This window comes from Pyrus communis, chromosome 3, assembly GCF_041283825.1.
Source record: "Pyrus communis isolate YQ-2024b chromosome 3, ASM4128382v1, whole genome shotgun sequence".
Lineage (NCBI taxonomy): Eukaryota > Viridiplantae > Streptophyta > Magnoliopsida > Rosales > Rosaceae > Pyrus > Pyrus communis.
The window spans coordinates 22918662-22944269 of NC_142567.1; the positions used below are offsets into that span (position 1 = coordinate 22918662).

The 25608-nt window shown below is 36.5% G+C and overlaps 2 protein-coding genes and 1 long non-coding RNA gene across 9 annotated transcripts; 2 read left to right on the forward strand and 1 right to left on the reverse strand.

Annotated features, from left to right (window-relative positions):
* Positions 1-428: 428 nt before the first annotated feature.
* Positions 429-2060, reverse strand: LOC148698152 (uncharacterized). Of its 3 annotated transcripts, none has more exons than XR_015960894.1 (4): positions 1764-2060; positions 1403-1479; positions 1247-1317; positions 429-683 (listed from the first exon to the last, which is right to left on the reverse strand). It is a non-coding gene; the product is annotated as an uncharacterized LOC148698152 (long non-coding RNA). The 3 variants fall into 3 exon arrangements; XR_015960895.1 differs by having other exon boundaries at positions 1597-2060; XR_015960893.1 differs by having other exon boundaries at positions 1403-2060.
* Positions 2061-4485: 2425 nt separating this feature from the next.
* Positions 4486-12494, forward strand: LOC137716494 (arogenate dehydratase 2). 4 transcript variants are annotated; one of them, XR_011065683.2, is made up of 13 exons: positions 4507-4864; positions 4965-5032; positions 5906-5998; positions 6686-6886; positions 6967-7047; positions 7248-7343; positions 7418-7495; positions 7602-7691; positions 7789-7856; positions 8068-8149; positions 8263-8345; positions 9731-10630; positions 10825-12494. XR_011065683.2 is itself a non-coding variant. In XM_068455951.2 (12 exons), exons 1-11 carry the CDS (start codon positions 4579-4581, stop codon positions 8320-8322), a joined length of 1203 nt encoding a protein of 400 aa, XP_068312052.2. In that variant the 5' UTR covers positions 4486-4578; the 3' UTR covers positions 8323-8345; positions 8921-9355. The 4 variants fall into 4 exon arrangements, 3 of the variants coding, with proteins under 3 accessions (XP_068312052.2, XP_088547496.1, XP_068312053.2); XM_068455951.2 differs by lacking the exons at positions 9731-10630; positions 10825-12494 and adding an exon at positions 8921-9355 and having other exon boundaries at positions 4486-4864; XM_088691370.1 differs by lacking the exons at positions 9731-10630; positions 10825-12494 and adding an exon at positions 9263-9355.
* Positions 12495-14440: 1946 nt separating this feature from the next.
* LOC137715776 (V-type proton ATPase subunit a1-like) lies at positions 14441-25233 on the forward strand. 2 transcript variants are annotated; one of them, XM_068455124.2, is made up of 18 exons: positions 14441-14774; positions 17004-17048; positions 17937-18059; positions 18208-18315; positions 18704-18817; positions 18911-19084; positions 19210-19347; positions 19624-19731; positions 19870-19977; positions 20089-20237; positions 20809-20962; positions 21730-21890; positions 22632-22838; positions 22960-23143; positions 23231-23314; positions 23585-23778; positions 23868-23927; positions 24353-25233. In XM_068455124.2, the coding sequence occupies exons 1-18, from the start codon at positions 14631-14633 to the stop codon at positions 24555-24557; spliced, it is 2460 nt and encodes an 819-aa protein (XP_068311225.1). In that variant the 5' UTR covers positions 14441-14630; the 3' UTR covers positions 24558-25233. The 2 variants fall into 2 exon arrangements, with proteins under 2 accessions (XP_068311225.1, XP_088547497.1); XM_088691371.1 differs by lacking the exon at positions 18208-18315 and having other exon boundaries at positions 14443-14774.
* Positions 25234-25608: the final 375 nt, after the last annotated feature.

Sequence of the window (25608 nt, forward strand, 5' to 3'; positions counted from 1 at the left end):
CGAAAGGTGTAACCCCTCGCTGTAAAATAAGTATATGGTTTCCCAAAAATATTATAATAATAGTATGTAATAGGTACCCTGCAACACAAGTGAGCTAAATGACGTAGGCACAACCACAAGGTATCTCAACATCAAATCTTAATTCGTTATTATAAGAAATCAATGCTCATTAATTTATGTCGGCACACAAGTCCACTGCAAATATATTCAAATAATGAAACATGATGGATGTATGTTTTACATTCTAGTACTACATCACGTGAGCTACGCTAATTGCATCACATACGAGTCCAAAACATTACACAAAAAGACAGGCTAGCACATAACTCTGAATACAAAGCAAATGTAAATGGTGCATGTAAACTACACGTGAAGTTGATCCTTAGCCCATGACAGTACAAATAACTAAGAGACACCGTGCAAACATGTAATAATGAGCAGATAACACACAAGGATATCATCCCACAAGTTTATGCTCACAAATAATATTCAAAACATAAAGTGTATGAAAAGCCTATTTGTAAGGCTAAACATGACATATCACATCATAATATATAAAAACAGTTATTGGAAAAATCACATATATATATATATATGTAAAAACGAAAAGACCCACTCATAGGTACTTGCGATGTCACATCCTTTCAAGCTAAGAAAGTCGTAGTTCCCGATAGTGGTCATACCTAAACATAATATTGAGACCCATTAGTAAAACTCAACTTAAACGATCAAATTTGAGAAAACGGTGTGCAAATTAGAAATCAGAGCGTTGAAATACTCTAAGAGGGGTCTCAAGCAAATTTTGTAAAGATTCAACGGTCAACCCTAAAAAATCAATCGAGATGCCCCGATGGTCAACTATGTTAAAACTTCAGCATTTTCCTAAACAGATGTCAAAAATAGACTCGGAACATCGAAATTAGCCTAGAAGGGTTTCTGAGAAAATTTCATAAAAATCAACACAAAAAATATTCCAGGCAATGAATATTCTTAGAGCATTCTGAAATATTCCATATGCATTTTATAACCGGGCGGGGCCGGATCCCAGATTCGGATCTTGATCCGGGTCGCGGATCTGGGCTTCCCCATTTGTTTTTTCTTCTCCAACAGGTTGCCTCTGCAACCGCCGGAATTTGGAAAAGAGATGGCCGGGATAAATACCAGCTTCGACCAATCAAAAACTTCACTAAATCTGGCCTTCCAATATGTCAAAGCGAACCTCAGAGAACAAGGAATCGGAATATACCAATGGGGTTCCCGTCCGTGATCGCATTTGGCCCGAAAATGGCCTGCAAGGGTGGAGTTTCTCGCCGGATTCTGGAAAAATTCACGGACAGCATGCATGCAGGTCAAACTCAATGATCTTTAATCAAAAACCGAATGCAACAAGGTTACTAATTACCTGGGTTCGATTTCAAAGGGGTCCGCGCACCCACAGTATGAACTAGCCGGAGTTCGTCCATTCACGCTCGTCGAAAACTGGAAAAGGGATATAGATGTGCATGCAGAGGTTAGGGCTCGAATGCCACTTCAACATTTCACCCAATTTATCATAGAGACAAAGAGGAAGAAATTTGATGTAATAGGGACACCCACCAACTTTGAACTCGACGGCATTGCGCCGGAGTTCGTCGTCGGGGTTGGGCTCGAAGTACAGAAAATGACAGAGGGTAAAACCCTTGAGTTTTCTCATGAAATCAACTTAACAGATCAAGGAACAACAACACTATCCCAGAAATAATGAAAAGGAGGCATAGTTTCACCTGGGTTCAAGTTTGAGAGTTATGAAGCTCTCGGTTTCGATGGTGGATCACTCCACGATGACCCTATGATGCATGCAAACACATATTCATGTTCCTTGAGTCACAAAGATGTTCCATATTCGCGAAGGAATTGAGGTCGGATTAAAGGTTGAGCTCTCGGCTTAGAAAGAGACGGAAAATGTCGAGAGATAGAGAGATGTATTTCAGAAATAGTGAGGGAGGGTTGAGTGGGGTAGAGAGAGAGAGGGAGAGAGACATGAGATAGTGGGAGAGAGAAAAAAAATGAAAAAGAAATGATGTCTCATGAGATAGTGGACAATTCAATATTGTTTTATTAGGGGGAGTTGAGTTCAACGGATGACGGCTCAAGAGTGGGTTTTCAGAACCTAATAAAACCATATTAAATTATCCACTTGCTGCACACTTAAACCAACTTTCTTGGTTTCCAACGTACACAACCCACAAGGCTAATCAGAAAATCTAACCAAAGCAGTGGCACACTGCACAAGATTTTTGAATTTGAAATTACCTCAGGTATTTTTACATAATTTTAAACATAACTTATTCGTTATAACTTTGAATGGAGTTTTGTCGCGGCCACATGTTCCAAAAAAAATAAGTGCTATTTGAAAATAGTAAAAAAGACTGAAAAAGTGAAAAGAAAATTGAGGTCTACGTAGAAGGCCTACGCGACATCTTAATGGTATTTTAATAATTTCACTATTATTGAGAATAAAATATAATAAATCTTAAGACGGGATATCACAAACCTTCTCACCAGAACTGGACCAAAAAAAAAGACGTGGACAATTTAGTAATTACGATAACACAAATTTTACCAAGATCACAACCGTATGTAAATATAGCGGATCATATTTAAAAATTTAAAAATAAACCCCAATGTTCTCCTCCTCTTCATGTTTCTACGTTCCCCACGTTCTCATACCTTTTCTTTTTCCGTTTTTTATTTGTCTTTTTCGTTTTTAATTGTCATCCATGCTCATTAATGATAAGTCGTAGTGAAAAAAAAAAAAAAAGCAAATTTAGTTGCACACGTGGAGTATGTGTGCCGATTGCTAGTTTGTTTTAAAGAGCGACTAGGAGCTCCTTACAGGTGAACTCTTATCTTAGGATATGGATATGGAGCATGATTGAAGTTCATTTTTTTTATTCTTTTTTTAAATGCTTCCTAAATTCTAGTTAAGAATTCATTTAGGGAGCCCATTGAAGATAAACGACCATCGATATGTACAACATTAAAATCTAAGATAAATTTAAAAAAAGAAACTTCCTATCACAAACACAAAATAGGATATACAGTTCAATTCCAGCATATAGTTGAAAGCAAAATACTAAGGGTGTGTTTGTTTCACCTCCTTAGGAGGGACTGACTTGAATTGCCTTAACCGAGATTATTATCTTACGTTTGATAAGGTATTGGACTGCAATAAATGGGACTCGCCTCGACTACGAGGCCTTCCCCACTTTGCTAAAACCCATTATCTAGTCCCATACTTTCGCTTGGAATTAAGCGGGACTAAAAGAAAATTGAGGCCGAGATTCAGACCCCAGCTTTTGCTTGCTAAACAACAACATTCAATCCTTGGGCTTCCTTCTTCTTCTGCGGCGTCATCACCATGGCCAGCAGTTTGCGGTGCTTGTTCTTCCTTTTTCCTAAAAAAATCCCAGATGGCTAACTTTGTGGATGAATAGAAAATTTCCAAAAAACCCTTGGGCTTTGCGTTCTTCTTCTACCCATCTCTAAAAAACCCTTTTCTCTGTTTCAAATAATGCTCAAAGCTTTTTTCTTTCTCGATCGACACTTTGACCAACTCATCAGAAAAGGAAAATCAAGAAATTGGAAAAATTAATGGAGTTAGTCAGATAATTGATAGAGATGATGATTGATTGGTTATATAGATTATAGAGTTCAAAGGAAAGATGGGAAGGATCTGGGTTATGTAGGAAAAAGAGAAAGAAAAGGAGAGATGTGATGGAGCTAAAGAGGGGGAAGAGGAAAGAAATTTCTAGAAAGGGGTAGAGATTTTTAGAAAAAAAAAGAAAAAAAGAAAAAAAAAGAAAGATGTTGAATTAATAATGATATATTATAAGAAATGTGTTAAATAATATAATATTATAATTTGTTAATTATCCAGTTTTTTAGTTCGACGCTGCACTAAAATTTTCACTAAGTATAGTCTAAGCCTGTCCAACTTAGTCCCTGAAGCTAGTCTGGTACAACAAATGCATCCTAATAGTATTGGGTTGGAACCTAGAGCAAGTCCTATTCATTTTTTTAAGTTAGATCCAAAGTGGTTAGATTTATATTAGACTCGTCATCTATAATATTCAAATCTAAGATATCTTATTTACAAGAGAATTATTATTAGCACTTCAAAAATCTCATTTTACACTCCTCACAAATATATTTCTTTTTCTAATTACAGAAAATTTAAAGTGCTAATTGAAATTTTTGGAGTTCCAATATTAATTGTCATTTACAAAAGGAATTATTAAACCGTAATATTACGAGAAAACCCTTATCAGTGTGGTTTGATTCAAAGAATACGGTCAATGAAGGCGAATATTGGACCTAAATTTGGTATGGGCACGACGTCCGTTTGATTTGTTTGGGCTTTCGGAAGCCGAAGCCCATAACAGTTCAAGCCCAATAGTTTTCTCATTCGTTATTGTTTTTCTGAATCAAGAATGAATAAGGAACGGGATATCGGAAATATATATATTTTAAGCAAGCGCATCCAACGGTCTTTAAAAATATCTCAGACGCCGTCTGAATCTTCCCAACCGGCGCGCCATGGAGGCATCTTTGGTTGCACGATCCGCCACAACCCCACTCCCACGGCACGTGGTATCGAAACCCTCTCACGCCGATCACCTCCCCAAAACGACTTTAAGCTTCGAATCTCGCTCCGGACGCCGTCGTATTGTCCTGGCCCTGGCCTCTGATCGGTCAGACGACAACACCAGCAAAATCGACGGCGGCGGTCACAGAAATCCGGTTGGAGGTGCTAGCGAATTAAGGAGCGCCTTGGAGGACTTCCCCTATGACGTAGTGTCGAAAGACCTCCACACTCTGCCGAGTACCACTTCTGCCCCTTGCGACCTGCCATTGTTGTCCTTGCTCTGTAATTTTGTGGAAATCGGGTGTCATTTTTATATTTCGTTTGTTGCTTGGTTCAGGACCTTTGTCTTCAACCGACCTCTCCAATCCGGTCTCTGATGGCTCCCGCCTTCGCGTTGCGTATCAGGTAGTACTATGTAGCTGCAACAAGTATTCAATTCACACTGAAAGTAGCAAACTTTTTTTTCCTACCTGAAAGTTAGTTAAGTTAGTTATTTAGAACAACTGATATTCAAATTCTGAAATTGGGTTTGTTATAAAAAGAAAAACAATTAAAGATGGATGAACAGGAACGGATTTTGATATTTATGGATGAGTGAAAGATCATGATTGTATTATATATATATATGTGTGTGTGTGTGTGTGTGTGTGTGTATTGTGTATTTTATTTTGATTAAAATTACAAAGTGCACCTGTTGTAAAAGTAGCTGACTTTATACTTATATCAGTAACTTTTATGTTGTTGGTTTTATTAGAAACCAAGCTTTGGTTGAACATTCTTCTTATATCGATAATGTTTTTATTTTTATTTTTTCAGATGAGGAGCTGTCTTACCTAAATGTGTATGACATTGTTGTTTAGTAACATTTTTTTTTTTTTTTGTTATATAGATAGGTAAAGTTAGATTGGTAGCGGTATCCAATTTGACTTAAAACTTGCTTCTCGTTCATTGGAACAAATATGGACAGCCGAAGTCTCACCTATTGTGTTTCTGAAGTTATTAACTATCTAGATTTGATGTAATTGCTGAGAAATATATCCTTACTTAAGGCTTTTGTTATCTGAACGGTTGATATAGACCACTAGGGTCGTCATTAATTTATTGGCCTGAACTTGAGAGTCTTCAGTTTAGGTTCTCAGTGGATCTTCTTTATGTGTGTATGTATGTGTAATTAATTTGAATAATGCTAATTTTTGGCCTTAGTAATTTGAGTTTGGAAGTGGTTTTAGAATGAAATTCTGACAATTGTTTTGACATAGTTGAATGTTTAAATTTCAGGGGGTTCGTGGAGCATACAGTGAATCAGCTGCGGAGAAAGCGTATCCAAATTGCGAAGCAGTGCCTTGTGAACAATTTGATGCTGCTTTTGAGGTCAGTACCTACTCATTTTTCATCATCACCATCTTTTTCTTATTTTTGGATTAAATTGTGCAATTAATTTCACCAGCATTACATTCTATTTATGTTTGCAATATTTGTTGATGAATAAGACGGACTTGGATTATGGAAATAAAATGATCACCAGGCTCTCAGTTATTTATTATAAAGAGAAACTACATTTGTAAAATTTTATGGATGTGGTTCTCGTAATGCACATATTTCATGAACCTGAAGCCATAGGACCTTGCTAAGTTGGGCTGCAGGCAAAATGGTTTTCTTTAGGGGCATGATTTTGGGAGAAGTAATTGATAACGTGATTTTAAAGAATAGTGAAAATTTGCTTATCCTTTTCTTTAAATTACCATAATTTCCAATTCTGCCATAAATGTTGGCTAGAAGCCTTAGATTATTTGAAATATGGGACCATTGTGTATTCAAAATGATTAAGATTTTACGTCAATTGTTAAAGTAGGGAAGGAGCTTTGACAACATTATTTCTATGCTCTATATTTCTTCCCTTTCTTGTGTTTTTTTTTACTTGTGCATATTTTGATGGCACAAGGAGTATGGTTAGTAGTTTCGTCTCTGATAGAAACACTGTTAAACTGTCTATGTATTTTCAGTCTGGAATGTCGAATCTTTTGCTTCTTAATTCTTTTTCAATTCAACTCAATGCAGGCTGTTGAACGCTGGCTTGTGGACAGAGCAGTCTTACCAATTGAGAATTCATTAGGTGGAAGCATCCACAGAAACTACGATCTTTTACTCAGGCACAGGTTGCATATAGTAGGGGAAGTGAAACTTGCCGTTTGGCATTGCTTACTGGCCAACCATGGTGTTGAAATTGAAGACCTGAAAAGGGTTCTTAGCCATCCACAGGTGTATAAAGCATTTCTCCTAGATTCTCTGTTCATACTGTATTTTATCATGGTTCTCCCCTGTAACTAGTCATATTTCAGGCTCTTGCTCAGTGTGAGAACACGTTAACAAAGTTGGGATTGGTCAGAGAAGCAGCGGATGATACTGCTGGTGCAGCGAAGGTAAGCCCTTGATCAGATAGTTGGACAACTGATTTTCTTCTCAGTAAGTCCTGATGTCAAGTATACCTCACGAGTCAGGATATGCATGTAGTATTTGCTTTTGGTCGCAACTCCCTGAAGAATGTGGACTTACATATATAAATTGTAACTATCTTGACTTTTTTATTAATCTAGCTGACCATGCATTTTATAAATTGTAGCATGTTGCTTTCCACAAATTGAAAGATACAGGAGCTGTTGCCAGCTCAGCTGCTGCAGTCATATACGGTATGCAAATACTTGCGCAGGATATTCAGGTTTGTCTCGGAGAGCATTTGGTGTTTTCATGACTTATGCCGCACTCTCGTGGTTACTTATTTGAAATGTACAGGATGATTCTGACAATGTTACTCGGTTCCTAATGCTTGCAAGAGAACCAATTATTCCTGGCACAGATAAGCCATTCAAGGTTAAGCCCTTTCAAGATTAACAAGTCTTGGCTGTTGTATTGTTTACCTCCTTTTTGTAAATTGATTTTTTTTTGTTTTGTTAATAACATGGTTATTGGATTTTAGACAAGTATAGTCTTCTCACTAGAGGAAGGTCCTGGGGTCCTTTTCAAGGCACTTGCTGTTTTTGCTTTGCGTCAAATCAATCTTACGAAGGTGGGTCCTGGGGCTTTTCCTTTCCCTGTGCCCTTCCTATAGTTTGTTTTGCAAGTGTGGTGCACCTAACAATTACTGAATTTGTTTCGTTAACCAGATTGAAAGCCGTCCTTTGCGTATGCAGCCCCTGCGAGCATCTGATGATAGTAATGGTGGATTATCAAAGTAAATACAGTAACCATATCAACTGAATTATACGTCCATGTTAATGAAATACACACTCACACAGAGTCTATGGCATGAATATTATTGACAGGCCTCAATTCCCTACCCAATTTGATTTTGGCACCAATACATAACTGTTTTGATCTATTTAAGAGTTGTCTAGTTTCACCTTTTATATCTTTTCCTGATCATGTCCCATATTTTCTTACAGGTACTTTGACTATCTTTTTTATGTGGATTTTGAAGCATCAATGGCTGATCAGAGTGCACAAAATGCCCTTCGGCATCTGAAGGTTTTTGTTTTTGTTTTGCTTATCTTATGTTTAGGGCGGTTTTAGCCTTAGTTGAACAATTTCTTTAAACTACGAAGGAAATAAATCTTAAAACAATATACATTTCCTTGCAGGAGTTTGCCACATTCTTGCGGGTGCTAGGGAGTTACCCAATGGATACAAGCATGACATGACTGACTGACCGACCTACATTGTGGTAAGAAACTTGTGAATCTATCATACATATTATACACAAAGTTTGAATCCCAACAAGCTTTATTAGCACCACAAAGTCACACAATAAAAACAAAATCAAGACTGTATAGTCCTCACATTTCGTTTTGATACTTATCATTTCAAAGTGTTACCGGCAATTATAAGAAACTTCCTCCAATTTCAGTGTTTTTCTTCTTGGTGCAAGTGGTACAAATTACAATACATGTTAGTTGAAATTTTGTCACTGCCATCTTTCTTCTTTGTTTTTATATTCCATAGATGTCCAAGTTCAAATAATTGATCGTATGCATCAATGTTTTAAGTATGTTATTGTAACTATTAAAATCTACGTTGACATAAAAAGTTCATGTAGTTTTTGGAAACGGTAAGAAGTTCCTTATAATTTTCCTAAACCTGGATGTAGCTTGATGTAATTACTATATATAAATATTTACAACAGAGACTGTCTGTAAAAGAAAGCAGCAAGTGTATTTTTTCTTCTTAATAGCGACCGTCTGATGTACTTTCATTCTGATACTATTTTTTTCTCTATTGATCGCTGGTGTTGCTGTACAGGGTTTATATTTTCGAAAAGGTTGATTTTCGTTGCGCAGTTTTATCTTCCATTATCGTCAAATTTGATGAAAATTTTCCAAATAAGAGCACAAAATTTCTAAAGTTCGTTTTACTCGCTGTTATGCGTCCCTGCAAGTGCAGAAGTTGGGAAATATCTTGTATTCTCTTACATTTTTTTTCTTTTCTTTTAATTGTTGGAACTACCTAGGTTTTCATTTCATTAAATTTCCCCGTTCTTGAAAATTCAGTTCTCTCCCACCCCAGCATCATTTTCTTCTCAGTTTTTGTTATGGTGAATGCCGGTCGTATGACGTCTGTAATTTATACTTCTGACGTCAACAGTTTTATTGAAATGTACGGCGAGTTGAATCCCAATCAAAATCCATGTGGATGGGACAATGGAAGATATAAATCGATAAATATTTCATACACCAATGGATGTTATTGCGAGAAGTATTCCCCTGTATTCTACTATTCTGTTTGTAAAAATTCCCTTTAATTTGTTTTTATATAAACTTGCCAACCACAAGTTATTATTAACGTGCCTTGAATTGCAAGTAAAATGCTCCAAAGTCACAGGGCTTGTTATGAAGTACTTTTAAAATGACAAAACGTTTTTAGTGAAAATGTTTTGGAACTAGTCCTTAATACAAGTGCAAGTTACGTGTCTGTTGCGGGAAGCACTTGTGGGAACACAGAAACCTCTTCTCTAAAAGCTCTTTCAGTCGTTTTAAAATTACTCCCAAACGAACCCTATGGCTGGTGCGCCATGTTTTCCAATTTTCATTTCTCCCTTTGTATCCTGGTCAGTTTCTGGAAGTAATCCAAAGCCAGAGGCAGCCGGAAGTCAGTTCGCCTGGGGCCATGGATGCTGCCAATTACCGGAAGATACATCATATGGTGGGTGCGCTGCCACACCGCACACTGAGTCGTGTAACCAAGAAGCATGGACCCGTTATGTACCTTAAACTGGGTCAGTTAGATGCTGTGGTCATTTCATCCGTCAACGCCTCCGGGAGGTGTTCAAAATGCATGAGCTTACATTTACTCAAAGGGCTCTGGTTTTGGCAACAGAGGTTATGTCCTTTAGGTCAAGGGAGTATTTTCTTTGCTCTTATGGACATTTCTGGTGGAAGCTGAGAAAGATTTGTTTTTTTGAGCTACTGAGTGAGAAGCGCGTGCAGTCATTCAGTCCGTAAGAGAAGAAGATGCGTGGAATTTTGTTCAGTCCATTGAATCAATAACTCACAAGGGAGTTGCCTTCAATTTAAGTGACAGGTGCAGCAGCTTCACAAGTGCCGTAGTGTCAAAGGGCAGCATTTGGGAAGAAATGCAAAGACCAAAAGGAGTTCCTTTCACTACTAGGCGAAAGCATCAAACTTGCCGGTAGATTTTACATTGCCGATTTGTTTCCTTCATTCAGATTTCTTGAGTTCGTTACTGGGACGATCCCTGCTATGAAAGACATACAAGAAAGCTCAGTACAATTTTCGAAAGCATCCTCGACAATCATAAGATCAAAAGGTCCAAAAAGAACGTGATGATCACTAGTACTAGTACCAGTACTACTACTACTACAACAGGCAACGACAGAGCGGAGGAGGGCGAGGATGTCTGAGGAGGAAGATTTTGTCAACGTACTTCTAAGACAGCAAGAGTCCATCAGACGGGGTTCAATTTCACAACCAATCAGATCAAGATATCATTCTGGTAAGAATATAGGTTTTATTTGTAGTGTTACTAACTGCAGATATTTAAGTTTAATCACAAATGGTCGCTTATATTTCGAAAACTCATGATTTTTGTCCCGCCGCACATTGAAAATCAATCATTGTCATCCTGCACTTGCACGTGTCAATATCATCCTTGCCGTCTAACTCGGTCAAAATTTCTGTTATGTGCAGGACATCTTCTTTGCGGGAAACGTGACTTCAGCTACTGCCATAGAATAGGCAATGACCGAGTTGATGAAAACCCCAAAAATCATGGAGACGGCCCAAGCTGAAGTGCGACAATTAGTTGAAGGAAAGAAAAGCAAAAAATGGACCACTTGAAATCAGTGGTGAAAGAAACTCTTGAGGTTCCACTTTTCCAGTCCCTTTGATCCCACGAGAAGCAAGGTAAAAGTGTTGAATCGCCGGATACAAAATACCAGCTACATCAAGAGTGATCATCTGTTGAGTTTAAGGGTTTCGAGTTAATGGCCACCTTAATCCAAGCACAAAACCATATTACAGAGAAGAGTAGAATGATTGGAAGTCATGGAGGGAAAAGTTCAGAAAGAAAAGGCATGAGAGAGAAAGAGTAGGTTGATGAAACCACATAAACAATAAGGTAACCTTCAAATCCATATTACCCAATTACATCAAGCTGTGTTTGTCGACTGTAACATTCATAACTACCATCATTACCGGCGGCAACCCTCATTTCACCTCCCAGAAGCTGTCCCTGCACCAGCACCACCAACTAACTGTCACAATTACCACAAAACCGGACAATAAACCCTCCGGCAATACTAGAAAGCACCCATGAAGATTATATATAAACATTCATACTTTCATGGTATCAAAGGGGCAGCAACTTCAAACTTCATTGTCACATATGCAAATCAACTTCACCATGGCCGTTTTATAAATGCTACCAAAGCATGATCCACTTAATCGTTACACAATTAATCAACAACCATTTCCGTAGTCGATGCATCTACAGAGAAACGCCTCTCCACCATTTCTGTGCATCTTGTATTCTCCCCATCTTGCAAAAGCCATCCATAAGAGTGTTGTAAGTAACTGTGTCCGGAACAACTCCCATATCACACATCTCCAGAACAAGCATTTGGGCCTCATCTACCCCTTTATGCTTGCAATAGCCATTTATCAGTACGTTATAACTACGAGCATCAATCGTGGAGCCCTTGCTAAGCATTAGATCAAAGACTTCTTTTGCCTCATCCATTTCTCCTCGCAAGCAATAACCATCCATGGGCGAATTGTGAGTAACCGTATTAGGTTCAATATCTCCTAGAGTCATCATTTCTACCATGTTTTTAGCTTTCCCGACCAAGCCCTCCGTGCAGAATGTATCAATCAAGACATTGAAGGTGTGCAGATTTGGAAGGATACCTTTGCTCACCATTTCATCGAACAGTCTCGCAGCTTCTTTCCGCTCCCCTAATTTGCATACTCCATGAATCAAAGAAGTATAGGTAATGACGTTGAGAGCAATACCTTTGCTCGTCATTTCTGAGGACAGCTTCAAGAAGAAATTGTTAGTGGTTAGAGGTGTGGTTAGAGGCCGGTGCCATAACAAGAAGAAATAGTCCGCAGCATCTCTGTGAGTTCCAGCGAAAATTGAGTGGTTAGAGGTGTGGATAGAGGTTGAAGGGCCACAAGGGAATCCATTTCTATATTTTGTAAAGGCTAAAGGCCCCTAATGTGTTAGGAAAAAAAAAATTTGTTAGTTTTCCAAATCTTTTGAGAATAGTGAGGAATTATCTTAGGGACGGTTTTATAGCCGTTTTATACTAATGTCCGAGAGAGAGAGGGTTACGATGAATAAAACGATAATTCAACCCCCCTTGTTTGCCACCGGAATTCAAGATTGCAGCTTCTCTGTCAACAATAAAGATGCATCCATGTCACAACTCAACTGCAAAAACTAAATAATTCAATTTGAAATAAGAGGGAGTTATAACATCTTGAAAGGGGATAGAAACTGCTTCTCATGAGCAATTATCTCTACTAATTAATAAAACTCTATTTGTCAATCAAAAGAGGATGAAAGGACAAATTAGTCTTCTATCACAAAAAAAACATGATGGGCAATAATGTAATTTCATAGGTCCAAATTTTACTATTTTTATTGAAACCTTACCTACAGGTGATGTTAAAATATCTTCAATATTAAAAAAAAAAAATTAAAAAACCAAAATAAAAAACCTCCCGCTCCCCCCACATTTTCTCTCTCCCTTTTTCCTTCTATAGACAAAGTGTGTAGACAAATGCTAATATTCCTATAAAGACATGTTTTTGTCTCTCTTCTCAGTTTATGTTGTTCATTACGTGCTCGTCCTATTGAGAGCAAGGACTACGTTGAAACAAAGAGAAGAGAAGAGCAAAGTTTGAATTGAACCACGTTGAGTTCTTTTGCAGTTACGGGCTAATATCAATCTAGGTTAATTTTTTAAGAAAAACTAATTAAAAGGGCTTGAAAACTTTGAGTTTTAATGATAAGAACAAAATAAAGGGTAAAGTGAGTAGTATTATGATTGACTTTTTAGTGTAAAAATATAATTTTTCGTTAAAATGAACAGTACCGTGAGTTTTTTATTAAAGTTCCTTATTTTTTATTGGATATTATGACTAGTTGAGCATGGTTTAATGGCTTTGTTGGTTTCGATACGGCTCAGTAGTGTTGATATTTGGTTTTCATGTTGTATCAGAAACAATCAATCAAAGCATTAAACTCGTTATTTACGCTGCATTTTATTTATCCAATAATTCTGCATGCTTCGTATTGTATCGTTTGTCGTGATGTTCATATTAACTCTCAATCATTTTCGTCTTGTAAAAAATCGTCCTTATAACTAATCGGTGAGTTCTGTCTTGTCATCAGGATACTGGATTGGTTTTTTGTTAATATGGATGATATTGTAGACCATAATTCTGCACGGTTCGTATTATATCGTGTGCATGAACATCCTAAATATATAATGAAAAATATATGCAATATATACATATACATACATATATATATATATATAATAGTAAAACTATATAATAATGTACTAGGATTTATGCATTATGGTGAATGCTTTTATGTAATCAGAGGTTGATAAAATATCAATCTGTGTTTTAAAAGTACATGAGTTGCTGGAAACAAAAGAAAGCTTTTGAATGTTAGTTTTAGAACATCTTTATCCAATGTCGGATTTTCATCTTTAATGCATTGTATCACGTTTAACATAAAAGAAGAAATTGAATCAACATCAAGTATATTACTTTAATAAAAATAAAAAATTAATCATAGTGTGAATAATTGAAACCTAATACTCCTCTGATTGAAAATTGACAAAGTCTTTTTATTGCAGCGCACAGGACGTAGCCTATTTTACTAAGGAATTTAATACAAAGAGAGGGAAGACATGCAGAGAGAAAATAGAGAATCAGGTGGATTATGTAGTGTAATTTTTCATACTTTATTATAGTCGTAAAGAAGGAAGCAAACATTACAATCAGAAAATTATCTAAAAAATATTATAGAATCTCATAAAAATTTACTCGAATTTACACATTTCTTAACTAAATTAAGAATGTAACATTTTTTAAATAATACTAAAATGTAATAGTTTGTCTATTAATTAAAATATTTAAACTAACATGTTCACTTTAACGAATATAGGAACTTTTAACGAAAATTTTTAATACTATCCACTTTAACAAAAAAATTTTATTTTTACATTAAAAAATTAATAATATACTATTCACTTCATATTTATTTCGTGTGATAATATATTCAACTCCACAACGGGGCATGAAAGTGGTGCGATTTCTCCCGATTCCATTGGCAGTTGCCAAAAACACAGCGAAAACCAGGAAATGAAAGTCTCCGAATAACGCACTTCCAAAACACACACTCTCTCAGATAGAGGCACTTACAGATCTGAACGAGGAGTTTCGGATCCGGAGGCAAAGAGAAACGAGCCGAGAAAATGGAGAAGTTCATCGACAACTTACCCGCCATGGATCTGATGCGCTCCGAGAAGATGACCTTCGTCCAGCTCATCATCCCCGTCGAGTCCGCCCACCGCGCCATTTCTTACCTCGGCGAACTCGGCCTCGTCCAATTCCGAGACGTAAGTTTTCGGAAACTCAGATCCGACTCGGTCTTTCGTGAATTCGGTTTGATTTGGCATTGTTCAGTAACGGGAAGTTGGGATTGATTGATTGGCTTAGGATTGATGATGATTTTTACATCAGCTTGTGCGAACGCGTGCTCTAAGTAGTTGAGTTGATAGCGGGAGTTAGTAATTGAGGAACTTAATTTTGGAATTCATGATTTATTTAGTTGAATTCATCCTAAAGTTTTATTTTTTTGGGGGAAAGATTGCGGATTTAGATTGATCTTAATCGGAACACACACACATTGTATTTGATCGCTTTTCGTTTAAATTTTCTTATGCTGGTAATACTTTAGATATCGGTGTGCTGCATGAATTTCACTGAGGGGTTTCCATGGATGCCAATTGTGCTTGATATTAAGAAGAATAATAACCCCTGCATCCCAACTGATGATTTTCTGTGTAGGGTTGAGAAATGCTCAGTTTGTGCTAAGTTGTTGATTAAGAGACCCTCTCCGTAAGGATAGAAGATCATTGTGTACGATATACAGCCGCATGTTTTTCTTACTTGGATTAATTTCCTTTTAAGTTTAAGTTTGTGTACTTGTCATTTGTCAATATTAAGTTTCTATACCAGCTTACTCTATTTACAATTAGATTTGAGGGATTATAATTTTAGATCTTTATTCCATTTGAGTTGACCTAAGTCCTTTATGTTTATATCCTATTATCATTTAGATCAGGTTAGCTAACTTCATGTGATTGACAAAAGTAATAAAGTACTTTTGGGTCTGTGAAACATTAGAACCATTGTGGCTTTGGCTCAATTGCTATGGATTCACATTTCCTAGTTGCCAAGTTTTGCCGATTTTCGGAATTGATTTTTTTTACAAGCCTAGTTTTCCCAAAGGTTTTATCCTGTCATGTAGATGGTTCCCTGCACATCCACATGTATTTGTCGAACTAATTTGAATTATAATCTTTTTGTATCTAGGTTTTTCTCTATCGATCATGTAATTAGATTTATTTGGGTCCCCATATATTATGCAATTAATTTTGTGGATAATTTGAACGATTAGCTATACACGTTATAGTTCCAAATGTTATAGGAAAATTGAGGATGTACATGGTTGGTTGTTAATATTTTAGAAGTATATTATGCTCATAGTCATAACTAATAAGTGGTTTAAGAGTTTATTTGTCGTTATCTTTAGAGATTTACTGGGCTTTCTGTAGCACCTAACTATTCTAAGACTTCAGATTGGACATTGTCAAAATTTATCTTAGTCATTCCAGGGAACCAATTCTCGATTCTTTTGAGTGTTGTGGTATGTTTTTTCAATTTTAATAGCAGTAGGCAGGAAAAGAAAAAGCAAAATCCTGAAACTGAAAACTTTAAATCATATGATGTCCAAATTATAAGTGGTTTGAGATTTCTTTTGTTGATAAAGCTTCAAACCACACGTGGTCTAAATGGTAAGTGGCTTGAGAATTTTTTTTGATATATCTCTTTGAAATCAAAGAATGTACCGGACCATTTGAAGACTTAGAAATAGTTAGTGAAATTTGTCTAGTTTGACCTCTGTTTTCAAGGCTTGAAACTGAATAATTCAAAACCACAGCAGCTTGCAATGTCATAGGAGAAATAGGATATAAATTCCAAGTTTTAAAGAACCCAATGCCCATGAGGAAGAGAAATGATTTTAACATTCCCGTTTTCTCCTTGTGCAGTCCTCCCTCTTTTCCTGGCCTTAGGATTGAATAGAACAATGAAGAATCAACTGACATAAAAAGGAAAGGAGTGTAGAAGGAGAAAATGGGAGTGTGAAATGGAATAGTACTTAAAACTTTCCTCAATCTCCTTAACTGGTTATGTTTAAGAAAATTCTAACCACAATCATTAATGATGCCAAACTGTTTTAAGTTTAGATTATGAAGTAGTGTTTGGCTATTCATACTTTGCTGAGCAACAAAGAGAGCATATAATGTAGTTTTTAGCACTATATGGTGTGTTCCCAGTTTCAGCTTTGCTCTGCTCTGTTTTTACTATTTATTGGTGAAACACCTAGATTGTGTATTGGATATAAGCAATGTTATGATAGCATTGAGATTATTGGTTATTTATTTTCTGGTCTCTGCACATACATATAAGTTCTTAAAATGAATATGCAATATAGTCCTTTTTTCTAATTTTGGTATCTACTGATTGTCATATTTCTTTTCCTCTCTTTTATGTTTTTGCAGTTAAATGCTGATAAAAGTCCTTTTCAACGAACATTTGTTAATCAGGTATATACTCGGATTTGATTAGAACTACAATTGCATTGCAATCTGAATGTTTAGGACTGCAGCATCTATCTTTCTTGAATTGTGGTGGAAGATTTTGCTAATTTAATATTTTAATGTTTAAACCCTTAAATTTCTGATGTTTTAGAGCCTTTATGCTTTCAGTTTTTAGTGTGCAATGTGCATATTCTTAAATCCTGGGTAAATAAAACCTATGCCCCCCTCAACTTTGTGTTCCGTTCCAATTTGTTCCCTGAGAAAATGATTCATTCATTTGCCCTCTGTTTTGTGAATTTGTTGCAATGTGGCTTTTGTGCAACCTCGTCCAAAATTCTTTAAAAATGTGGAAGTTTAATGCAAGGGCGCTGACAGAATCTTGGACGGGGGTTGGACAGAAGATCTACATTGCAGAAAATTCATAATATACTGGGTAATTGAGTCAATGTCTTTTTAGGGAATAAAATAGGATCGATTCCATAGTTGAAGGGGCATAAGTAAATTTTTACCGTATGATTGTAAATTTAAATGCCTGGTCTTTCCACTTCTCAGTGTATTGTGTATGACATGTTTTCATAACTTCATTATTCAACATTAAGACTCGATTGTGCATGCCCCATTTACTTGTTATTTACCAGAAGATAGAAAGGTATGGATCTTACACTAGAATAGTATTCTACGTTAATCCTATTCTCTGCCTAGAATCTGTACAAATTACCCTGTATAGTTGACCTCTATATATTCTCAAAGTGACGAAATTTGGAAGTTGGAATTTAAATTCTTAGAAGCTGGTGATTATAGTTTTATTCTTATAATTCTATAGTTGATAGTGGTGGATCACGGTAATCAATTGTCATTAATTTTTGTTGTATATCCTCTTGAGGAGTTCCGCAGGTAAAGCGATGTGCGGAGATGTCAAGAAAGCTGCGGTTTTTCAGAGATCAAATTAGTAAAGCTGGTCTACTTTCATCTGTACATCCTGTTTTACAACCAGATATTGACTTAGAGGAATTAGAGGTCTGTTTCTATATCAGCACTCTTGCATTTGTTCGTAATCTGAAAATTAAAGTCTAAAATTGCACCGACCAATTGTGCCCTTGTTTAGGGAGCATTTGATTCAGTAAACTTGATAGTCTGAATTGTACGTTGCATGAATCATTTCCAGATACAATTAGCTGAGCATGAGCATGAGCTTATTGAGTTGAACTCTAATAGTGATAGAATTCAACATTCATACAATGAACTCCTCGAGTACAAGATGGTATTGCAAAAGGTAACTGGCTTTATCTTCTCCCTTCAGTATTCGTGATGTATTAGCAGCCTTTTATCAGCTTCCCTTTCTTTTAGTATATTTCATTAGGTGCCTCTTGTGCATGCATGTGTTGTGTTGTTTGAAGCTTGGCCTGTGGTCAGGTTTTCTCCAACACCATTTCGTTCATGAATCTCCTGTATATTGAATTTATTATTTTTAGAAAAGAATTAATTATAAAATCTTACTCCCTTACTCTAGTTTCAATGCTATTTCTGTGCCTTCCTATATGTTGAAGCCACCAATTTTAGAAACGAATCAAATTATGATTCATGAACCCTTACTCCCTAATTCTAATTTCATATGCTTTTATTCGGCGTCTTCTTATATAAATTTATGTGGACATTTTCAGGCAATTGGCTTTCTTGTTTCAAGTAATAGCCATGTAGTTTCGGAGGAGAGAGAACTAGATGAGAATATTTACTCAAATGATCATTATGGTGATGAAGTTTCATTACTTGAGCAGGTACTTGTTGATTATCCCTTACTAGCTTTGATGTGCTTTTGGTGCAAAACCTTTTACTGTGGTTTCATTTATAATTGATTTTGTATTTTACAGGATATTAGACCTGGACCATCAGACCAGTCTGGTTTGAGATTTGTTAGTGGAATTATTTGTAAATCCAAAGCTCTCAGGTTTGAGAGGATGTTGTTTCGTGCTACAAGGGGCAACATGCTTTTCAACCATGCCCCAGCAGATGAACTGATGATGGATCCTTTATCTACTGAAATGGTTTTTTTTTTCCGCCTCTATAAAAAGTCTTTTATTTATTTTTTCATGTGGTTTCTCTTAGTTTTTTTTATTTGTAGAATGAGAATGTCGATGCACTTCTTTACTAATTCCTCAAAGTTGTGCAGGTTGAGAAAACAGTGTTTGTAGTGTTCTTCTCTGGGATGCAGGCAAAAACAAAGATTTTGAAAATTTGTGAGGCCTTTGGTGCAAATTGCTATCCTGTTCCTGAAGATATAACTAAGCAGAGGCAAATAACTAGAGAAGTATATATTCTGTTAAGAATGTTGGAGGTTCATTTATTTTTATATTGGAGACAAGTTTCAAGCTTTAAGAGGGAATCCATTTCTTTTGAACATGTTTACAAAACTTTAATATGTTTCAATGTGTTTTTTTGTATCTGATGTGTGTTTGATGGCATCATTAGCAACTACTCCCCTTAATATTTTTTGTGGTGTTTTAGCCTATACTTGCAGGCCGTGCTAATTGTAACAACAGAAGCTCTATTCTGTTTTGTTGAAAGTTGAGGTTTTGTGTTGCAGGTTTCATCACGTCTTGCTGAATTGGAAACAACCTTGGATGCAGGGATTCGTCACAGAAATAAGGCCCTTGCATCTATAGGGTTTCACCTAGCAAAATGGATGAACATGGTAAGAAATTTCTGCGGCTTGTCTCTGGTTAACTGTTATTTCTGACAAAAAATATTTTGCTAATGTATGACTAATGGCTGCACGAGTGATTTAGTTTTATCCTGACAACTTTGTCATGTTTTCTACCCTCTCTCCTAGGTAAGAAGGGAGAAAGCTGTATATGATACATTGAACATGCTAAACTTTGATGTTACAAAAAAATGTCTTGTTGGAGAGGGCTGGTGTCCTATATTTGCAAAACCTAAGGTAACTTGTGTTGCCTTCTTCATCAAACATTTTTGTTATAAAGTGGGTATAATATATCAAGTTCTATATTTGCAAAAACTGAGGTAACCTATATGTTTTATGGTTCAACAGATTCAGGAGGCACTGCAGCGTGCTACATTTGATAGCAATTCGCAAGTGGGAGTAATATTTCATGTGATGGATGCAATAGATTCACCTCCTACATATTTCAGAACCAACCGCTTCACAAGTGCATTTCAGGAAATTGTTGATGCATACGGGTTAGTTAAAATATGCTGCTCACCACTTTCTTCTGTTTTTTGAAAGGACATTGGCTTTAAATTGATGCTTCATTTTCCTCGTAAGTGATGGATATTCGGGATTAAGAATTACATTCTGTTTTTACATGGTTCACAACTGGTAGGTGTTTATGGTCGACACATTTGGAAGGAAGCCAATATGCTGGTACAATTGATTTAGTACACATCATAGTTATTTTCAGTTGACATTTGAACTAAGAAGTAGAAAATATCTGCTGTACAACGTACTAAAGGGTGGAGCTTTGATTGTTAGGGTTTTGTTTAGGTATGGGATGGGAGGGAGGGGGAGGTGGTGATTTTGCTGCAAATTGTTAAAGAAAATATGATTAGGCAACAATTCTCCTCTTTAGTAGCAGTTCTGTTAGCATTTTTCATACCCTTATGAAAATTGTAAGTGAATCAATTTAAATAAATCAACCCAATAGTTGTTTTCCGCAATGGTTTGTCAAAAACCCAATAGTTGTTTAGCTGCCCAGCAATACCGGAATTGTGGTCTAGCAATAGAACTGATATTTGTCTAAAAATTTGGCAGTGTTGCAAGATATCAAGAAGCCAACCCTGCAGTTTACACTGTTATTACATTTCCGTTTCTTTTTGCTGTGATGTTTGGGGACTGGGGTCATGGAATATGCTTATTGCTTGGAGCATTAGTTCTTATAGCTCGTGAAAGTAAACTCAGTGCTCAGGTGTGTCCTTACTATCCAAAGACATTTTATTTGATTGTAATGAATCATTATTGCTATGGTTAATAAAAAATATTATTCTTCTAGATGCTTCAATCATGAACCATTTTCCAGTTCACAAATGTTGACTATTAGCTTCTATTAAAAATTTAAAAGTACATCTTTTGCACTCTCTGGAAGCAGTCGAATGATATGTTGTAATCCTAACCACTTCACTATCGCCCTGAGCTTTTTCATGGCTGCCAATGTTACTGTGTCTGTACTATTCAGCAACAGAAACAGTGATAGCCACTATCAATATAACAGAGCCCGCATTTATTGGGGTCCAAGGCAACACTGCAGCTATGGTTTAGTTAGCAACCTACCACCAATATGATATCTTGACTTAGATTTGCATATCCCGCATCTTGGCCATTCTTATAGAGGTACCGATGATACAGCAAATAAAAGCAGTAACAGCAGCAGTGGTAATAATATATTTTCTATGGGAGCAAGTAGGATAAGCTTTCATTTCTTATCAAGTGAATTGCTGAAACTATCTCTAGTACTTGTAGCTATTGTTTGAGAGGAATGACCCTAAAAGGACAAGGACTTGATGATAATGCTGTGATCTTTTAACACATGATTTTGATGTTTCAATTTTCGTCTTAACGAAAATATTCTTGTGTCTCAAATGCAAGGAAAAAACATGCATTTAACATGTGAAATAGAAATATAAAATTATCTTTCAAACTTTTATTAACGAAAGTTTTCATATTATTTCCTACCAGAAACTTGGGAGCTTTATGGAGATGTTATTTGGTGGGCGATATGTACTACTCTTGATGTCCCTATTTTCAATCTACTGTGGGTTGATTTACAATGAGTTCTTTTCTGTTCCTTTTCACATATTTGGCGGGTCTGCTTACAAATGTAGAGATACTGCTTGCAGGTAGTCTCTCTAATTTAAGTCTTCTACTTTACAATTGTCTTAATATGTTGTATCTTGTATTAAAGTCACCTTCAACTGGGTTGTATGTTTGACATTGTACTGCTCTGTTCTATTCTTTTAGAGAATTGAGGTTTCTGGAATCTATGTGCTTATACCTGTCTGCTTTTGCACTGCTTGCATTGGCTTAATTACAGATCAATGCTTATAGAATTTTCAATATTTTCCACGTAATCTGAAACTATCAAAATATTCACAAAAATTAATTCATTAATCTAAAGTTATGCTTCACCATTGTTTTGGATGGATTTGGGGTTTCATTGCCTCATCGAGGGGTCATTTCTAAGGCTGAAAGGGGTCATCCCTTGTTTGATCCATGGGGGTTCTCTCCACTTTGATTGATGGAGTTTGGTGGTGTTCTTTTGGAGTTTTTGTCTGGGCCATGGTGCACTATTGCTGTGTCCTACAGAATGTCCAACTGGTTAATGTGCGTCACTGTGGCACTTGCACTCCTTTCTCCCCTTTTACACCCCTGCACTTCTGTTCAAATCTATTACTGACTTTTGATATACTTAATTATAACTGTTAATTTGTTAAGCATTTCTAGCGTTCTATTTGTTTGACATTTTCTCTCTCACTTTTATGTGTAACACTTGAAAACTATCCCATCTTTTATGATAGATAAATTTATGACTTTCCTCAGAAAACTGTATACTTATCATCAATTTGTCTTCTTGTGAGCAGTGAGGTGTACACTATTGGCTTAATCAAGTACCGAGATCCATACCCATTTGGTGTGGATCCTAGTTGGCGTGGAAGTCGTTCTGAACTGCCTTTTCTGAATTCTCTCAAAATGAAAATGTCAATTTTGTTGGGTGTTGTGCAAATGAACTTGGGAATACTACTAAGTTACTTCAATGCAAGGTTTTTCAGCAGCTCGCTTGATATAAGGTGCTTCTCTGCTCTTCAAATGATTTTATTTTATTTTATTTTTTTTTCATTTTGCCATGTGTTTACACTTTTACTTCGAAATGAAGTGTACACAAGTATGACTTATTCTCCATCCTGTTAGGTACCAGTTTGTCCCACAGATGATCTTTCTTAACAGTCTTTTTGGATATCTTTCACTTCTTGTTGTCATCAAGTGGTGCACGGGATCTCAGGCAGACCTCTATCATGTAATGATTTACATGTTTTTAAGTCCAACTGATGATCTTGGTGAAAATCAATTATTCTGGGGCCAAAGACCACTTCAGGCATGGATTCTGCTCCTCTTTTTTTGTTACTTTGTATGTGCAACTTCTTATGTTCGTATTGTGGTTAACAAACCTCTGGTTTTGCAGATCATTTTGTTGCTTTTGGCTTTAATTGCAGTTCCATGGATGCTCTTTCCAAAACCTTTTATTTTGAAGAAGCTTCATACGGAGGTACTGTGGAGTAACTTGCTTAGGCATTTGTTCTTGAGTTTTAAGATGGCAGTGGGATAAAATTACTAGTAAAATTCTCTTTGACGTTTCTGCATTTTTAAATATTTTTAAAATTTGATTAACTAGTGATTAGTATTGTCAACTGGTTATGGGGGACTCAGTTTACTTATGAGAGGTATACTTGTCTTTGACTCACATAGGTATTTGAGGCGAGATATAAGGAGCTTGAGAAGATATGATACGTAATGTTTTTCTTATATTTGTTTCCAGAGGTTTCAAGGTCGTGCGTATGGGATGCTTGGCACCTCAGAGATGGACCTTGAGGTGGAACCTGATTCTGCTAGGCAACGTCACGAAGAATTTAATTTCAGTGAGGTATTTGTACACCAGATGATACACTCCATAGAGTTTGTTCTGGGTGCTGTTTCAAATACGGCTTCATATCTACGACTATGGGCTTTGAGGTATACCTATGTTTATTTTTCTTCTTTTTCCGTGGTTTTCTTTCATCTATGGGGTAGCTTTCGTTTCATATCTGTTACTGCTATTACAGCTTGGCACACTCAGAATTGTCAACCGTTTTCTATGAGAAAGTTCTCCTTCTTGCTTGGGGGTGAGTTCCAACCCTCTAATTCTTTATCGTTGCATACATGTGCATATGAATGGTAGTTCTCCTCTTTTTTTTTCCTGCTTTTTGGATGCACGAAACCTAATCCAGGTTGTAGTCTAGATCTACTGTGATATTTGACTCACACATTATGGAGCTCCAGAGTTTGATTCCCACCCCAAAATCATCTCCCCGGGCCTTAACTACATGCTAGCCGTAATCTGACTATTGCATTTTCCTCAGTTTCTTAGTGAGCATGTTATTTGTCTCACCGTCTTATAGGCTTACTCAAGTTCCTTTTTTCCATCTGGCACTGTACCATATTTTAATTCTAATTTGGCTAGCCATTCCCCAGTGTGACACAGACTGTATTGCATTTGATGCTGCACATATTGGTCAATTGTTAACGTAATTCTGAAAATTTATAACAGTTATGACAGCTTCATTATCCGGTTAATTGGGTTATCAGTTTTCGCCTTTGCAACTGCATTCATACTACTCATGATGGAGACACTAAGTGCTTTTCTCCATGCCCTGCGTCTTCATTGGGTAGAATATCAAAACAAATTCTACCACGGAGATGGCTACAAGTTCAAACCTTTTTCCTTTGCCTCCATAGCCGAGGATGAAGATTAGTCCACTTGTATGTCAGTTTTCTTGTTCTTCGGAAGGAAAGGTATTTAGCGCAAACAAAGGCAGAGCTCTATCTCCAGCCTGAAATGGAATTTGAGAGAGCCATATTTCCTCTCAGGCGGTATAGAGGAGGAAGATGCTCGATTTTGACCTAGAAATGTAAAGTCGTGGCTCATATTCTTCGGTGTAATATTGGTGCAAAAGGTTCCAGATAAGAGTCGCGGTTAGTTCCCTTCATAGATGTAGTTACTTTGTTTTGTATTTCGTTTATATCTAATCGAGGAGGGAAATTAGATTCACCGATTGTAAAGAGGAGCTGGGGAATCGTCTTACAGTGTAGCTTTTACGGGACTTTAGTTTCTTTAGCTTACACACACATGCACAGTAAGTGCGGATTTTGCTGGGAATTGGTCCTGGACCCTTTACAGTTTCATGAAAAATCACAGATTCAAGGGAATTGGTTTTGTAAGGATATGTATAATTTGGATAAGGGGTGTGCTATCCATACACCCTATTTTACTTCTCACACACCCCTTGATAATTTATGTTCGTTGATCTTCAATTCATCTGATCCGACGGCTGAAAATTAAAAGGGTGTGTGAGAAGTCAAATGGGATGTGTGGATATCACACCCTTTTGGATAATTCCAATCTCAAATAAATCTTATTGCACCTGAAAATTGATAGCTTATTGTATTTGTCCATTCTTAGTAGTGACCAAAAGGTCATGGATTCAAGTTGTGGACGCACTTTTTGCAAAACAAGGGTAAAATTGCGTATAATAGACGTTCCTCCCAAACTCGTAAGTTTCATGAGAAGTCATGCATGCTAGTTATAACCAATGAGTTTCGTATCTGGACCGAAGCTTATTTGTTGGCACCCAACTATATAGTTGACATTCACTTTCAATCCAGTGTTATGGGTACCGTCTCTCTTTCGTTTAGTAAAGTTTAAAGCAATAATATCGTTTATATTAAAAAAAGGTTCATGACCCTTTAGTTTTAACCAACTCATTTAAAATGAAAAGGAATTTGAAGCGAACCGATGCCTCCATC

What these genes read in the sequence shown, in the direction of transcription:
- LOC137716494 (XM_068455951.2), top strand. Translation starts at nt 4,579, where the DNA reads ATGGAGGCATCTTTGGTTGCACGATCCGCCACAACCCCACTCCCACGG. An exon ending in GCCTTCGCGTTGCGTATCAG is followed by an intron (nt 5,033 to 5,905) that starts GTAGTACTATGT and finishes TTTAAATTTCAG; the next exon opens with GGGGTTCGTGGAGCATACAG. An exon ending in AATTTGATGCTGCTTTTGAG is followed by an intron (nt 5,999 to 6,685) that starts GTCAGTACCTAC and finishes AACTCAATGCAG; the next exon opens with GCTGTTGAACGCTGGCTTGT.
- LOC137715776 (XM_068455124.2), top strand. Translation starts at nt 14,631, where the DNA reads ATGGAGAAGTTCATCGACAACTTACCCGCCATGGATCTGATGCGCTCC. An exon ending in ACAAGATGGTATTGCAAAAG is followed by an intron (nt 18,316 to 18,703) that starts GTAACTGGCTTT and finishes GGACATTTTCAG; the next exon opens with GCAATTGGCTTTCTTGTTTC. An exon ending in ATCCTTTATCTACTGAAATG is followed by an intron (nt 19,085 to 19,209) that starts GTTTTTTTTTTC and finishes AAAGTTGTGCAG; the next exon opens with GTTGAGAAAACAGTGTTTGT.